The sequence below is a fragment of the Cibotium barometz genome, chromosome 29 (assembly GCF_041138505.1).
Source record: "Cibotium barometz isolate CiBa-2024 chromosome 29, ASM4113850v1, whole genome shotgun sequence".
NCBI lineage: Eukaryota > Viridiplantae > Streptophyta > Polypodiopsida > Cyatheales > Cibotiaceae > Cibotium > Cibotium barometz.
The window spans coordinates 6,106,150-6,122,779 of NC_141074.1; the positions used below are offsets into that span (position 1 = coordinate 6,106,150).

The 16,630-nt window shown below is 47.2% G+C and overlaps 1 protein-coding gene across 3 annotated transcripts in view; it reads left to right on the forward strand.

The window, feature by feature from the left end:
* Positions 1-16,630, forward strand: part of LOC147621778 (neurochondrin family protein) — a 127,860-nt gene that overhangs the window by 90,025 nt on the left and 21,205 nt on the right. For all 3 annotated transcript variants that reach the window (XM_086822784.1, XM_086822783.1, XM_086822782.1), the window contains exon 14: positions 12,581-12,676. In XM_086822784.1, the coding sequence (XP_086678910.1) occupies positions 12,581-12,676 (96 nt within the window). The remainder of the gene's footprint in view (positions 1-12,580; positions 12,677-16,630) is intronic.

Consider the following 16,630-nt stretch of genomic DNA (forward strand, 5'->3'; position numbering starts at 1 on the left):
CAACGTGTGAAAGTGGCGAATCCTGAAGACGACACTGCCGAGCAACTCCTTGCCTAACCATAATGGCCAAGCTTCTGTCAGTCCCCTCGAATCTCAGCTGAGGCCCAGACTGTGTCAACCAAATGATAGAACCAAAAGAAATGATAGCATCCCTCTTAATCCTACCAAAGAGGTGTGCAATCGCAGATCAAACCCTCTGTGCTTCCGTGCATTCCCATAAACAATGGTAAACTGACTCCGAAACTCCTGCACATCTAGGGCATGCTGGGAAAGCACCAGTAACTGACCAACTAACCTCCACTGATTGGTGGCCAGACCACCATGAAGGGAAACCCAGATAAAGGAGGAAATCTGTGGCTTCCTATAAGAATGCCACAATCTCCGCCAAAAAACCCTCTGAATGTCAGTCGAAATGCCGTAAGATTCCCGATGAATGTGTCCCAAGGTAAGATGTCTGGCATTCCGCACTGTATAACTGAAAAAAGGCATGCTTTTCAAGGGGTTACAAGCATCCTTCCACACCCACTCACTGGGGTCCCAATGCAAATGTCTGATAGGGCAACCACCATACAACCAAAGGCTAACACTCTCTGTGATCATCCTTGGGAGGAGGGGGGGGGGGGTCAACAAAGACGTGCTTCCCTAACCTGCCAACAACTCTGACTGGACAAATCTGGGGGCCCTCAATAAGGTCCTGCACGTCACATCTCTCCAACTGTCATCCATCCTGTACAGAAAAAAAGACCGGTACATCATCCTCCGTAGGCAAGGAGAGACCCATAACCTGAAGAGGAACTTTTGTCCCAGAAAAAACCCCAAACCAAGAATGATGACGGTCTTCCAAAAAAGATCCAGTAATCAAGTGGTTGGGAATGGCTGCATCAATCTGTGCAATCCTCCGACTAGAGCCTCTCAAATGCTGCGTGAGATCCAATCTTTGTACCTCGGTGAGGCTCTGAAATCTCTTCCAAGCCAACACTGTGGGGCAAAGGGTGTCCCAGCCAGCCCAAAGAATATGCATAGCTGCCCCAAGAGGCCTACCATGCACATCTAAGATCAAATCATTCCACAGAATGGGCTGCCGGTTAACTTCCTCCGCTGAAAGCGGGGGGATGTGTACCAAAAAACTCCTCAGGTAGTCCCAGGCCCGTAGGAGGGACCTAACCAGGGGGGATGAAGGGGAGCGGTGAACTGCATCCGAAAAAATAAAGCGTGAGCTGAGAGTCCAGTCACCTTTTGCGGGGAGGCTCTTCATGCACGAGAACTTTTCTTACAATAGGTCATGCTTGTCATCACACGGCAAGAGGCTAACAACAAGGATGAGCCCTTCATAGATGGAGAATTGGATGATGCTATAGAAGGTCTAGGCAAATGGAAGACCCTAGGTGGGGATGGCTTGATCGTAGAGTTCTTTCAAACGTTTTGGAATATTTTGAAATTGCCAATTTTGCTTATGGTAAATCATTGTTGGAATGTTGGATAGTTGCCATGCTTTTGGAACAAAGGTTTGCTGAAATTACTGCCCGAAAAACAACTTAGTGAAACTATATCGGATTGGCGTCCCATCTCTTTTTTTTTTTCTGTGAAAAAGATCCTTCAATTAGTTAAAGAAAAACAGCCACAAAGGGCTAAGTACAACCACAAAGGGCTAAATACAAACTCGCCTCACATAAGGGCGGGAAACAAGTGATCATAAGGGGAAGAGATGCTTCTCCTCCGGCTGGCCGCTCTGTGAGGAGAAGGCTATCTCAACAGGGGGAGGGGGGGAACAACCACAGAGGTGGTTTGTAATGCCAAATAGGATCACCGCCTCTATCTGTGAGGAAAGGGCCAGGCCTCCAAAGTCTCAAGAAGGCTTCCCGCCGCTTCTGCATGCGGTCAAAACCTCCCTATAACTTCCCCACCGACCACGGAGGGTGTGAATGATATCAAGCCATATGCTTCTGATGGTCTCAACTGGAGGAGTGTGGGTACCCTCAATGGCCTCGTTGCATCCAGCACACCAAATGTGCCAAGCTGCGATGCTACTGCAAATCTCCCATCTCTGGCATGAGCTTGGCCGCCAGTCACTTGTAGGAGGGGCTGTGACTGGTACTGCTGCAATACGATGGTGAGACCTGAAGGGCTGGTCCTTCCCCATCCTCTTCATAATCCCTGATCACTCCAACCTCTGTGGCCCAAGCGACAGTGCCCCAAGTGATGATCCAAGTCGATGCCCCTGTCCATAGCGAAGATGCAGAGAATCCGCTGCCAAATCTGTTGAGCCTTTGGGCAATCCCAAAGGCAATGTCGTTGAGACTCTTGATGGTGGCCGCAGACAAGCCGCTGACCAACCTCCAATTGTGAGCCAAGTACCGACCGCCAAACTACTATGTGCCATCAGCCAAAGAAAGAGTGTGATCTTCCTAGGCCGAAAGCTGTTGCAAAGCCTCTTCTAGAAATCTGAAAGGAAGTGCTGTGATAGGCCCTGTGATTGCCAATGTACTGATGCTGTCGGTGTGCCATCTATCTCAGGCATCTGGATCGTGCGGCCTAGCCACGCTGTATATGCAAAGAAGGGGGCATCCGTAGAATCATGCCAAGTCCACTCTCCCAGGTCCCACTGCAGCCGCGTGATATGTCAGCTAAAATTGAATATTGGAAATTATCTACATGGCCTTACATGTGTGATTGCGGATAGTGTAGTCAATAATAATGGCTTATGTGCAGTTTTATCTTCTACTCCTACCTTGGTCGCATAAACAAATTGATAATTTCATGTCTAAAGCAATGGAATGCCTATGGAAAACCAAAGTGGATAGAAAAGGGCTACGTTTGTTAAGACAAGAGCTCATATGCTCACCCAAAATGCATGGTGGGCTGAATGTCCTTAACATTCATTATCATATATTGGCAAGGAAGGCCACTCTTCTATCTGATTTTATACTGCAAGTCAAGCCATGTGCACAAATGTTGGCAGCTATGTGTACTAACACACGTACAGATGCATATGGGCATTGGATTATCAATTATGATGATATAGTCTTTCGACATTTTTCTGGTCGTATTCCAGGTTCTTCATATTCAACTGCTCTTATTCAAGATTGGCAAGCTATGTTAGGTCATCTACAATGGTCCAGTAGGCCTCCAAATTAGGATAACTTAATGTTGGTGCAGAGTATTCATTGGAGTAGGGTATTTGATTGAACACTTGCTTTGTCTCATCCAAGAAAGGCCTACAATCTGTCTACGTTGGGGATTTGTCATGTACATGACATCATGGATGAAAATGGTTATGTTTTCACCTTTCCACAACAAGCGGTTAGGCAATGTAATTTGAGGATGCATAACAAGCCAATCTGGAGAGTCATTTCAGAAATGAGGTAGGTGTTTCAGCTAGTCCCAATGCTTGAGGACACAGAGAGACTTTAGGATTGACGTTTTTTTAGGCAGGTTCCAAGATATATTCCTGTTCCCCTTAAGCAATTTTTTGTGGCAAAGGCTTACAGGTTGGATTGAGGATCATGCAAAACGCCTTTGGCATATGTAAAAATCTCTTGCTTGGTGGATTGCCACTACATCTTGTAGGTGGTGCTTCCATCCTAAAGAGACACTGCCTCACCTTCTTTGGTATTGCTTTCACTCTCGAGTCTCGGGTTTTCTGGATGATTTGTTTGGGCACCTCCAAGCTCGTTTTCTTGGGAGGCATTTTGGATGAATGTTTTGGCTTTTTGGTTGCCTTCTCCTCCAGTGCGAGATTATATAGACTTCCAGATTCTGGGCATTGTGGACCATCTACCATGCTCAGAAGCTACTGCTCTTCTCTGGTGATACTATTCAGCTCTTTGTTGCTTATTATTATCATTTTTTTTTCAACTGGCCTATGGCTCAAGATCCTCCCATAGTTACCAAATTTCACCACGTGTAGGTGCTTATTTATCCACCTGTAGGTGATGCCGCCGAGGAAGCACCAAGGGGGGTTTTGAACCTAGGACCTCCTGGTCCTAGGCAAACACCTTCACCACTGGGTCCTAGGCAAACACCTTCACCACTTCAGCTATCACCTCATTGGCAGCAGCTCTTTGCTTATTTTCGGAGAGCCCTTTCATAATTCCTCCGAGATTGTCATGAAATTGGAGGGCTTTCCTTCCAACAACTAGAAGTGTTTTCCCATTGTTTCTGAACTGAGTAAATACCCAGACAAAAAGGGTGTTCATGCCTAAAAATAGCGCCGGACAGATCAGGATGTCATGCCTAAATAGAAACCCTGGCAGATAGGGCTGTCATGCCTAAATAGAAACCCTGGAAAAGGGCTGTCATGCCCACAATAACTCTTCGGGCAGATAAGGGTTCAGCTATGAATATACATTGTTTTTTATAATGACACAGTGGTTTCACTGAAAACAAGTGTGTGAATTCATTTGAGTAATGGGAACTAGCAACACTTGTAGGGCCTATGGTCTGTGGACAGCCCATAGGCCAGCCCCAGGAGGCCAAGGGGGCAGCCCACACATAGGCGCCCAGCCTGCCAAGGCCACACATGTCAATTGTATGGGATAGGTATGCATATATTTGTCCAATTTCAGGTCGGCCAGTCCCATGCACAAGTCAGCCACAGCATTGGCAGCTATTCAGCCCGTATCTAAGGGGATGCTCCCAGTATTCACATCTCAGAACGTTGCCATAAGCCCTGATTGTACAGCAAGAAGGCGGCCTGTTTGTCCACCTTAATGGTGCTCTGCAGAGATCCATCAAAGGGTTTGGTGCTGATTTACGGCCAACATTCAGTCCATTACTCATTCAGCAATACCTTCAGAGGGTTATTTGGGACCCAATATGGTGTACTCTCTCCTGCTTCTCTCTCTCGCATTCCGAATTGTCAAGTGGGGTTTGGCGGGGGGTTGGGCACTCGAGAATGTGTGGCTCAATGATGCTGTGGGTATGTCATCCATGGCTGGTGTGGGTATGTCATCCATGGCTGGTGCGGCATCCTCTCGTGGTCGGAAGAACTAAGTGATGGTCGCATGGGGCCGGGGTGGATGTCTCCCACGGGGTTTTGACTCCCTAATCAGTAAGTCTCTATGGCGATGAAGCTCTAGTAGGAAGAGGCCTAGGCACCACTGATCTGGGTAATCCATGATCCTAGATAAGGATCCAACCCCCTCTCTCAAGAAACAATGGAGCCTCCCTTGAATCTCATAATATACGATGCACTTGCATATGAAGTGCTCCCCTGAATCGACCTCCCACTGGCACGTAGTGCATATCCTCTCCTCACAAGGTATCTACATGGCTCTCCCTGTCTCTTTCCTTAGGCGGTGCGATGACACCTGCGATTGGCCCACTGCAATCTGCATGGCATGTGACATGTATATGTCAAGATATTTGGCCGTGTGTGAAACCATCCTCTGTGAGCCTCATGAAAGTCTCCATGTAGTATTGGCAATTGTGTGAGAGTGGCCCATGTGTTATGATCCAGGTATCCTGTATATATAGTCCCAATATATCATATATGATCACCCGGTTCTTGTCATCCGGAGAGAGCCTTATGAATGGGGAGTCTGGGCCATACTCGAGTAGCAGGAGGCGATCCATCTTGAGTTCCTGCCTTGTGAACCAGGTGCATACTCGGCTACTCATGCCCATATGCTGCTACTTGCTGGGAGGATTGTAGGGTGAGCCTTGGGAGTCTCCTGGGACTGAACCTGTGAATGTATGTGACTATCTGGAAGAGTGCCTCTACTACCATGGGTGCTGCAACAAACTCTGCTAGGATAATATCATGCGGACTGATGGTTTGTTGTGTATCATACGGGAGAGCATCATGACCTGAGGCCTCTTTATCTTCGGCCATTTGGCTGTTTTAAGATCAGGTGCCCAAAAGGGTGCTCCATACATCAATGCCGGAGTGACCAAGGTGTCAAATAGTTGCATCTTGGTCCTCGTCTCCTAAAATGGGCCTGGAAGCACTCTCTCCATGAGACCAAGAGAAGCATACCCTTGCATGAGTCTAGCCTCTGCAGCATGGCTCATCGAGAAGACTAGTGCCATAAAAGTGACTATCTCCATTGGGCTGCCCATGTAGGTGAAACTGAAGCAAGATGTGAAAAGAGGGGATGTGTTGAAGACCATAACCTTGGTTTTCCCAAGGTTTACTGTGAGATCCCACTGTGTACAAAAGTCCTGTAATGTGTCAAGATGCATTTGGAGAGCCTATGGCGAATCTGCAATAAGCACAATGTCATTAGCAGAAAGTAGTATGAAAACAAGGATCCTTACTAGTGATATGCCTCCTCCCCCTCCTCTGTCAATGAAGGCCGAAATCTTGTCGATGTAGAGGCCAAAGAGAGTGGGAGACAATGGGCATCCTTGCTTCACTCTGATGGTACTAGAGATCTCCTTTGATAATCCTCCTAGGAATCTCACCCGCCCTATGAATGACCATATAATGCAATGATCCCCAAGATCATGTCTGAAGGTGCCCCCAAATCTTGGAGTCTTTGTAGTAGTCTAGCTCGAGGCACCGTATCAAAGGCTTTGCGGAAATCCACAAAGCAAGAGTAAATGTCACTAGCTTGGACATTTCCCGGTATGAAAGGGGTTTGGTGGACTCCAAGATGTCTGAATATTTGGAAAGTACAAGCTTTGGGAATGGGGGATTATCCTGGAATACAAAGGATCACACTCCTAAAATTTAGGAGAGTTGCTATTTTTGATTGGACTCCGATGGAAGTTTTGTTCGTGTCATTACGTCTAGAATTGAGCAAATACCAAGAGTTGCCAAAGTACCTATGACAAAGGGGCTACCAGTTGGGATATTTTTAGAGCTGAAGATTGTGGAATTTTTGGCCTTTGGATTTGGGACATGTGACAGATAAGAGGATAAAAGTGAGACAAGTGTCCTCACACTTGTCAATTCAGGTCTACACATGGCATTGTAGCATTTTCTTGCTTATTTGAACATGAGAGTTATCTCCCGGGCGAGTTACATTGGTATCAGAGCATAAGGCTTTCTCTCATTCTTATGTGAGAATGATCTTACTAAGGTGCAGACTATGGTAATTGGTAGGATTATACATAGTAGTACCAGGCATAATTGGAAGTGAACATTATGGTTTCTTGGAGTCTATGAGGAGGCATCTATCTTCTTTGTATTATGGAAGTTGCTTCTCAAGCTCAAAGCAAGCTATAATGGAGTTCTATTTGTCTCATGGCTTCATGATGTTTTCGGCAAAGAAGAAGGGCTAAGTATTCTTTGAGGTTACGAAGCTATTACTTCTTCATGGTTTATGTTTTTTGAACACCTAACCCTTGTGTGTAAATGCAAGGAGAAATGTTGTATATTTTTCAAGAAAAATGCTTTTCTTGGCTGAGAAGCTTAGAATCTAGAGGTCATCTCTATTGTGAGCACGATGCTTGAGGACTGCAATATATGACATGGTTATATATATATATATATATATATATATATATATATATATATATATATATATATATATATATATATATATATATATGGATATGTCATCTTTTGCATTCTTTAGTTTGATGGCTTTATGGACCTATGGCTCCCTTTAATGGGATGAATTCTTTTCATGGCTCCCTTTATTGAGATGGATTATGCTTTTGGCTCCCTTTATTTGGGATGAATTGGACTTATGAAACTCATGGTTATCTCATGGATCAAGGATTTCTATTGGCGGCCGAAATGCTTGTAAAACTATTGGTGGCCGAAATGCCTATAAACTATGTGTAGTAGAAATGTTTATGGAGCACCAAGATATCTATGCCTGTGAGTGATTCTTAGTTTATGTTACACACTTGAGCCCACCTCTCCACCAAGGTGTGTGGTCAGAGTACCAACACGGATTGCAAGTGGTAGAGTGGACATGATGCCTGGTTGGCAGGGGACTTATGTCTACGCCAAGGGTCGTGTGGACTGACACCTTGTTGGCAGGGGACTTATGTCTACGCGTCATGTGGACTGGCACCTTGTTGACAAGGGGCTGTGTCTACGCCAAGTGTCAGTAGACTGAAGTCTGGTATGTTGGGGACTTAACGTCTGCGCTCAGATCTAGTGGACGTTCCACATCCGCGTGCATGGTCAATCGGTCTTCTATTTCCTGTCCTAGTCTTTGCATGTGTAAGCATGGAAGCTAGTGTAGAGTAGCATGCGTTTGACGTGACACGGGGGATTGGGGAACGAGTAACTGCTTCTTGGAGTTGGATTCGACTTGGAGTACGGATAGAGAGACATGATTATGGTATCTAGACTTATGGGATTGTTTTGTCTTGTCCATTTATTTTGGGACATGATTATGGTATCTCGACTTATGGGACTGTTTTCTCTCGTCCAGTTATTTGGAACATGGATTCTTTCAGTCGTATAGACTGTCTAGTATAGCCCACTTGATGAGACATGATTATATCTTGGATATGTGGCTTGAAACTTAAAGTTTCGGACAACTTTTAAGAAGTTGGGAAGGATGTCACTAGCGTGGATATTTCCCGGTATGAAAGGGGTCTGGTGGACTCCAGGACGTCTAAATATTTGGAAAATACAAGCTTTGGGAATGGGGGATTATCCTGGAATACAAAGGATCACACTCCTAAAATTTAGGAGAGTTGCTATTTTTGGCCCGACTCCGATGGAAATTTCTTTTTGCGTCATTACGTCTAGAATTGAGCAAATACCAAGAGTTGCCAAAGTACCTATGACAAAGGGGTTACCAGTTGGGATATTTTTAGAGCTGAAGATTATGGAATTTTTGGCCTTTGGATTTGGGACATGTGGCAGATAAGAGGATAAAAGTGAGACGAGTGTCCTCACACTTGTCAATTTAGGTCTACACATGGCATTGTAGCATTTTCTTGCTTATTTGAACCTGAGAGAGTTATCTCTTGGGCGAGTATGAGCTTCAAGCAGGTTTTCGGAGGCTGAAAACTCCGATTTTTCTCTATTTCTTTTCATTTCTAAGCCCACAATAGCCATATCCAGCTTGGGGAAGATGATTTTCACTACTCTACACCATGTTGCACACCTCGGATGGCTATTTTTCAGGAAAGCAGTCCTAAAGCTTGCTGAAATTTCTGGTTTTATGCAACATACAGGCTGTTATATAGGTTTATGAGCTCATGAATTAGCCACGTGGGCTGGTTTACAAGTTTATGAGTTCATGGATGAGCCACATGGGGTGGTTTACAGGTTTATGTGCTCGTGGAAGAGCCATACGGGTTGTCATACAAGTTTATGCGCGTATTGAAGAGCCATGTGGGCTGTTATACATGTTTGTGCGCCTATGGAAGGACCCATATTGGATGAAGGACAGGTTTATGGTTGTATATGGATAAGCCAGCATCTCCCATGGGGAGAGTAAGGCCCTCAAAGCTTGTACATGTTATATTTCTCCTTGGATAATGAAATACTCCAAGGGCCGCCCGGGGGGGGGGGGGGGGGGGGGGGTGCCATTCCGGTCTCTATGCGGTGTTATATGTGCAACTTTTATTTTCAGCTTTGTGGATTCTTTAATGGCTGTGATTAAATGCGAAAATGTTTACTTATGCTCATGGTCAAGTGATGCACACCCACTCCCGCGCTTCCCGGGCGAGTTACAGTAAACCTGTCAGTGTCATGCTCTGGCCTCTTCTATGATGGCTCGGAGCCGGGAGGGTGAAGATGTGATCCAAAGTGGAGAATAACTTGTAGAAGCCTGCCTGCCTGCCTTTATGCTCTGTGCCCCATTCTCTCTGCTAGCGTGCTGAGATCCATTGCAAGTACTGACCCATAAAGTTTGGCTAGTGTGTGGCCAATCATAATAGTCCTGTAATTGTTGGGGTCCAAGGGATCTCCGGCTTTATGGATGGGTGTGATTATATGGGCTGTTCAAGGTGGCTGGAAGCCTTCCGAAAGAGCCCGGTCTAACATATGGGCCAAGAGGGGTGCCAGAGTCTCCCCCGCATGCAAGATGTGCTCTGCTGCGAAGAGGCCCTTGTGGTCCTATGATCTACCGTTTTTTAGTCTCTAGATGGCTTGGGATACCATGGTGGGTGTGAAGAAGGTGGATATGATGGAATGTGGATGTGATGGGGCGCTAATCTGGTTCTTCGTACAGGGATCGCGCATATGTGTGCCATATGGATGGAGATGTGATGGGCGTAGGTGGTGTTTCTCCCGGACTTCCAACCCTCGTTAACAGTTCACACCTTTGAGAGATTGGTATAAGTCCTTGTATTGGCCCTTAACATGTGCTTGTTCTCCCTTAACATGTGCTCGTTCTTACGTCTGGTTGTGTATTGGTTAATCCTTTGAGCATCTCACTTTTGGATTTGGCCAATTGCAACCTCATGTAGGAGACGCTCAAGTGTTGTGCGGCATTCCTCGTCATACCAATCGTTTTGGGGCATGGTGCCGGTAGGGGGTCGGGCGGTGGATTGGTAATGCAGCTATGGCAAAGGTGTGTAAGATTGTGTGGTAAGCTGAAAGGTGAGGTCTGCTAGTGGGAGATTGGGCTCTACATATGTAGACATGGTCGGAGTAAGTGGAATCCCCATCATGGGAAGTGAATCTAGGTGTAGTGGGAGATGGGAGGTGGTGGTGAGGGGGCGGGAAAGGGGGGGGGGGATGTGTGTGTTGCCATGAGAGCTCCAGTGCAGTGCCACGGTGTGATGGTTGGACCCTCGATCTTAGCCATCTAAATCTGGCAACCCAGCTTGGCTGAATACTCGAAGAATGAAAAACCTGGGTGCTTGGCGGGAGCGTGGGATCTTGCCAGTGCCACTCATTCGGATCCCACTGAAGCAGACTGGTTCTTCCAAAGTGTAGGTGCGAGGAGGGGTCTCCTGCAACTCTGGAGGTAAGTCGATGTGCCATTGTTGTTCGTGGAAGCTGATGATCTAGACCCTCTGCTTCGGAGTGCTGCAATCCTTCTCCGAGGGGAGGGGTAGTGGCCCTGGCTGCAAAGCTGAAAGGCAAGGGGCAGGGTAACCACGTGTCATGTCGGGTGAAGATCCCCACCCACTGAGGGTGCACGGGGAGAGGCCTGGGCACTACCGTGGGGCTCCACCAGTCTGGATGAGTGCTTGAGTTGATGTTGAGCGTATGCTTCCGTCCTCCCCGGAGCCTATAGAGGTGCTCGGACTGGACGAAGGGAGGAAGGGAACCATTTGAAGGCAAACAAAAGGACCAGGCCTTGGTCCTGAGCTCATCCAGCCCCATGGAATGTGAATGTGGGCCCCAATGACCGCTCAGAAGGCAGAAGAATTGGTTTCACTAAATGGTGTCAGGTCAAAGGCCGCTGAGACTGCTTCTCATCAGTGGAAGGGGAGTCTAGAACAAAGCTTGCAAAAGACTGCCAAGATTCGGAGTGCATGAAGAAATGTGGATGAGGAGGAAGTCCTTCCATAGCTCTCCACCCGGAAGGAGGCTGGGGACTATCAACTTGCCCACAGCAGGGCCCTGCTCTGTACCATCGGATCAATAATCCCTAAGCCCCCTTTGCTGGGGGGACTGAATGATGACTCTCCATGCAACCTTGGCGTGTGTACTCTTGGTATCACCCCCTGCCCAAAGAAAGTTCCTGATAAAAGCAGTGCAATTTGCTGCTTGGGGGAGCTGTCTATGTGCCCACCTTTGCTGGGGGGACTGAATGATGACTCTCCATGCAACCTTGGCGTGTGTAGTCTTGGTATCACCCCCTGCCCAAAGAAAGTTCCTGATAAAAGCAGTGCAATTTGCTGCTTGGGGGAGCTGTCTATGTGCCCACCTGGCACCCAAAATATCGCACGGGCTGAAAACCTTCAACTTGACACCAAGGCGGATTGGGGGAGGAACCCACCCAGAAGCCGCAAGACTTGTGCCAATTGACCAGTGGCATCATAGGAGTTTGGCAAAGCTGTTTTGTATCTATATTGGATACGTTCATTAGAAATGCTGGGGCCTGTTTTCCTACAAGGTGAACGGGTTCTCAGAGATGTTGATGACTCATAGAGAGATCACTCATTAGAGGCACAAACACTCAACACCTCTTACAGAGTGGATATAACAGGAAGCTAGTTAGAGGAACTTTGGCATTGGGCAAAGTCAACAGAACAGACAGATGATTTCCTAGGCATGTTCCATTTAGGCCCATTTAAGACTTTTTTCATGGTAAATCCAAGGCCACATACTTGAATAAGGATAGATGAAACAGTTTGGGTGATAGTCACTAGACATTCCAGGCCCAAGGGCCAAAACTAGGTGTCCATGTACCATCAGGTAGAGACAGACAGCCATGATCTAGAATCGACATGCAACAGTCCCATGGTGTATTCTTAATCTTGAGAAACTTATTGTTGTGGCTCATGATTAGAGGATATTTGGTCATATGTGGGTGGTACCCTTTACTCATGCACACAATATAGGTCTCTAGAGGCCTCGCTATAGCATTTTCTTGACTTTCTTTCTTTCCAATATCTGTAGTGCGTATGTGATTGCATATGATGATGCCTGTGCATAGGGATACAATGTACATGTAGTACACATACCCATGCATATATTTTATCACCAGCTATGGTTTTCCATTGATGCTGATTTGCCCTTAATATTTTGATGTTTGTGGTACAGGTGGCAGCCTTCATGTTGAAGACAATTCAAACAACAGGTGGTCCTTTGGGCTTGATAGTTAAAGCAGGTGACATCATTTTGAACTTGCTTCAAAAGGTGAGATGTTTGTTCACTAGTTGTTTTTCTAGCCCTTGTTGCTGTCATATGAGATGATGGTGTGATTTTATTGGAGTATTTCTTTGCAAACCCTTAGAAACTAGATTTTCCAGGCTACTATATGTTTTTACCTGGAGAACACCATAGGATATCATTTTCTGGGCATGGATGGCTGATGCTTTTGATGATAATGGAGGCAAAGTAATCATGTGCCAAGTTTAAACATATGTAAAGTCTAAAAGGGTGGCCAGGCTGCCTGTGTCCTGAGAACCAGGTGCAAAATAAGGCGTACCATGCTCCAGTGTCACCCTCAAGTGCGAGCTATCGTGAGGACTCCAGGGCAAGCCTTGGGTGTTTGTGGGGGCTCAATGTGCTGATGGGGTGGAGGTTGGTGACTGTCTGAAAAAGTGCATCCACCATCATCGGGGCTGTAGCGAACTCTGCCTGAATGATCGCATGTGGGACCTGATGGTTTGCTGCAAATCATGCGAGAGAACATCATGACCTCGGGCATCTCCACACGTGTTCTGATAGATCTGGTTCCCAGAAAGGTGCTCCATACATCAAGGCTGGTGTGACGAGGGTGTCAAAGCGCCAACCCTTTGTCCTGGGCTTGTGGAAATGGGCTTGGAAGCATTGTTGCTCAAGTAGGGCCAAAGCTGCATATCACTGTGTCACTCTAGTGTGTGCTGTTGTGGTCATGGTAAAGTGGGGGCTACTAAAAGTAGCTCCGAGGTACACATACGATGGGACAATCTCCACTGGCCCCCCCTACACGTGAAGCTCAATCTGGATGTGTAGGGGTTGAAATCTCGCTGTGTACATAAAACCTGTAGAGCATCCAGGTGTCTCTGAAGCCCCTTGGCTGAATCTGATATGAGCACAATGTCATCTGCGTAGAGTAGGAGGGGAATGAGCATGCCTGCAAGTGGAGCGCCTGGCCCACCTAATCTATTGATGAAGCTCGAGTTCTCATCAATTTAAAGGCCAAAGAGAATGGGTGATAAAGGGAAGCCCTATTTCACGCTAATAGAACTAGAGATCTGGTGTGACATCCCTCTTGGGGCTCTCACCCTTCTTGTGACTAACTCATAAAAAGCAATGATGTTCCAAATCATGTCGGATGGAGCCCCGATGTCTTGTAGGCGGCGTTGGAGTAGTCGGGCATGGGGAACAATATCAAAAGCTTTGCGGAAGTACACAAAGCAGAAATAGATCCTTTGATGGCATGCTCTGCCACCCTCAATGATGGCTTGAAGGGTGAAGATGCAGTCGAGGGTAGAGTAGCTCCTCCGGAACCCTGCTTGTCCTGGGGTCCTACAACGTACACCCGTCTCTCTGCAAAGAAACTGAGCTCTCTCTCTAGCACCGATCCATATAGCTTGGCCAATGTTTGGCCAAGCATGATCAACCTGTAGTTATTGGGGTCAAGTGAATCTATAGCTTTGAGGTGGGGATGGTGGTGTTAGTGGACCAGAAAGGTGGGAATCCCTCACACATGGCACTATTGAACATGTAGGCTAGTAAGGATGCAAGTGGGTCATCGACATGGGAGATGTACTCGGTGGTGAGTCCCTCATGATCCGCTGGTGCTCGCCCATTACGTAGCCTATGAATGGCTGTGAGTACCATGCCCGGTGTGAAGAAAGTGGATGTGGTGGGTCGGCGGTGGGGGGGTAGAGGTTGCTGGTTGGGGATGTGATAGAGAGAGTGTGCATATGAGGACCAAGTGTCTGGGCATGTGATGGGCATGGGGGGGCTATGCTCACAGAGTTCTGTCCAAGCATCCTTGCAGCTAGGCCCCAGGAAGAGTTCATATAATTCATCCTCTTTCTGAGCGTAGAACTCTCGTTTCTTGCATTTGGTAACGCGTCTGGAAATTCGATGTGCTAAGTGCCTTGAGATTTGCCCAACGCATACCTCATGCTTAAAATGGGAGCATTTGTCGTCATACCAGCCATTCTGGGGCATGGTGCGGCAAGGTGACTTCGCAGTGGAGCGGGGTGTGCATATGAAGGAGGTGGTGGCAGATGTGTGAAGGATGGTGGTTAGCTGGGATGTGAGGGTGGCAAGGGGGGCAAGAGGGTCCACATCCTGGAGGTGGTGATAAATGTGGTCTGACTAAACACCATCAAGCTCATGATCAAAATGGATCTGGGTGTAGTGAGAGGTGGTGGGGGGGGGGTAGTGTGCAGGGGATCTAGATAGGTGTGGTCGGCGTCGCCGGAGGGTGGCAGGGTGGAGAAGGCAGGGATGAGACGTGCCAAAGCCGAAGATCCCAGTAGGTAATCCATGGTGCTCGAGACACCTCGATGTGGAAAGCAGGTGAAGGAGCCTTAGGAGAGCTAGCGGGACATCCTGTTACAGCTCGGAGTTCCAAGAGGTATCTCCTAGATGTTGTCACCTCCCTGTCCTATGATGATCTCATGAGGCCTGTGTCACTGATGTGGAGCTCCTGCAGTCTGATGGGGTCATCCAAATCAAGTAGAGGAACTTGGTGACTCCCAGTCTTGGCGTTGAAGTCTCTCGGTAGGACTTCACCCAGGCAAGGATATCATTGTAGAGTGGTAGGAATGTGACTGGAGTGGCTTGGTGGGAAATAGCATACTGCAATATGGATAGCTCTCTCCAGTCAGTTGTAGCTGCACCCATAGGCACTGTGCCTCCTTGTCCTTCCGGATGATGCTAAGAATCTACGTGAGGTGTGGTCTGTAGAGGACCATAATGCCTCCCGAGCCTTGTACCCCTTGTGATGTGCGGGTCTCACCCCGGAAGGCTGACTCCCACTCATAACCCGCTATGTATGGCAGCCCCCACTCAGGGCTCTGGTGTGTCTGTGTAGAAGATGATGTCCCTACCTGTGTGAGGGTCTTTCTCATCCCTCCTTGGTCAAACCACAATGTGCCGTTGCAACTCCATACGGCTAGCCTCAACTATGTGTGGTCTCATAGACCCCGCACCCCTATTTGGGATGACGCTTGGTGATGTTGATGCGGCCATCTCTATAGATAGCCGACTTGCCTCAAACCACTTGCCCGCCTTGCGGGCCTCTTGTACAATCACCATGACCTCTTGATGGTCTGCTACCTGTGCAAGAGTCAAATCATCCCCCATGAATATCTGTTTGCCCTTGAGGGCAGCCCATCTATCTAGGAAGGCCTGTAGACTGGTGGTGTCAGGGAAACAGAAGAGAAGACGCCTCTCACGTGTCAAGTTTTTCCGTGTTCTCCACACATGTGCAAAGGGGGAAAGAAAGAAAGATATATTAAGCGTCTACTAAAGACCCAATGAGCCTATGAGACCAAAGTGATACCGTAATGTCCATGGCATATCTCATCATAGGGATTGGCAAAGATTGGCACGAACGAAAGCATAAAAATCCAGAGAAGGCGATCGAAACATAGCATGATTCCGAGCCTTCCAAATAGTCCAAAGTGCTCAATATCTCATCCAAATGATGAAAGTGTCAAATCCAGCCATACAAGATGGCAGAACACCAAAAACCCAGAAAGGTTTTCCCGCCTTTGAATGATGGAAAACGTCCTCAAAGGTTGTGAGTTAGTGCTTGTAAGAAATTTTTAGACTCCGTGCAATGCCAAAGAAGATGAGAAACAGACTGTGCATGTTGTCCACATCTACAACATCTATCACTGGGGATATGTCGTTTTGCCAGAAAAGTAGAAACTGGAAGTATTCCCACAAGGCATCTCCATAAGAATAGACATTGTTTGAGAGGCAACTTACAACCCTAAATTGTTCGAAGTCTTTGTTTCCACCATTTAGTAGTCGTATGCAAACCCCATAAAGCATCACCATGAGGTTGAATCCAGGGTGAAGGAAGCAACACTTTGTATACGTTACTTGCCGAAAGCGCATTCAATCGAAGAGTGCTGGTATGACCAACAAGTTGCCAATCATGAGGTCTGATGTGGATGATGTGGAAATGATGTGGGA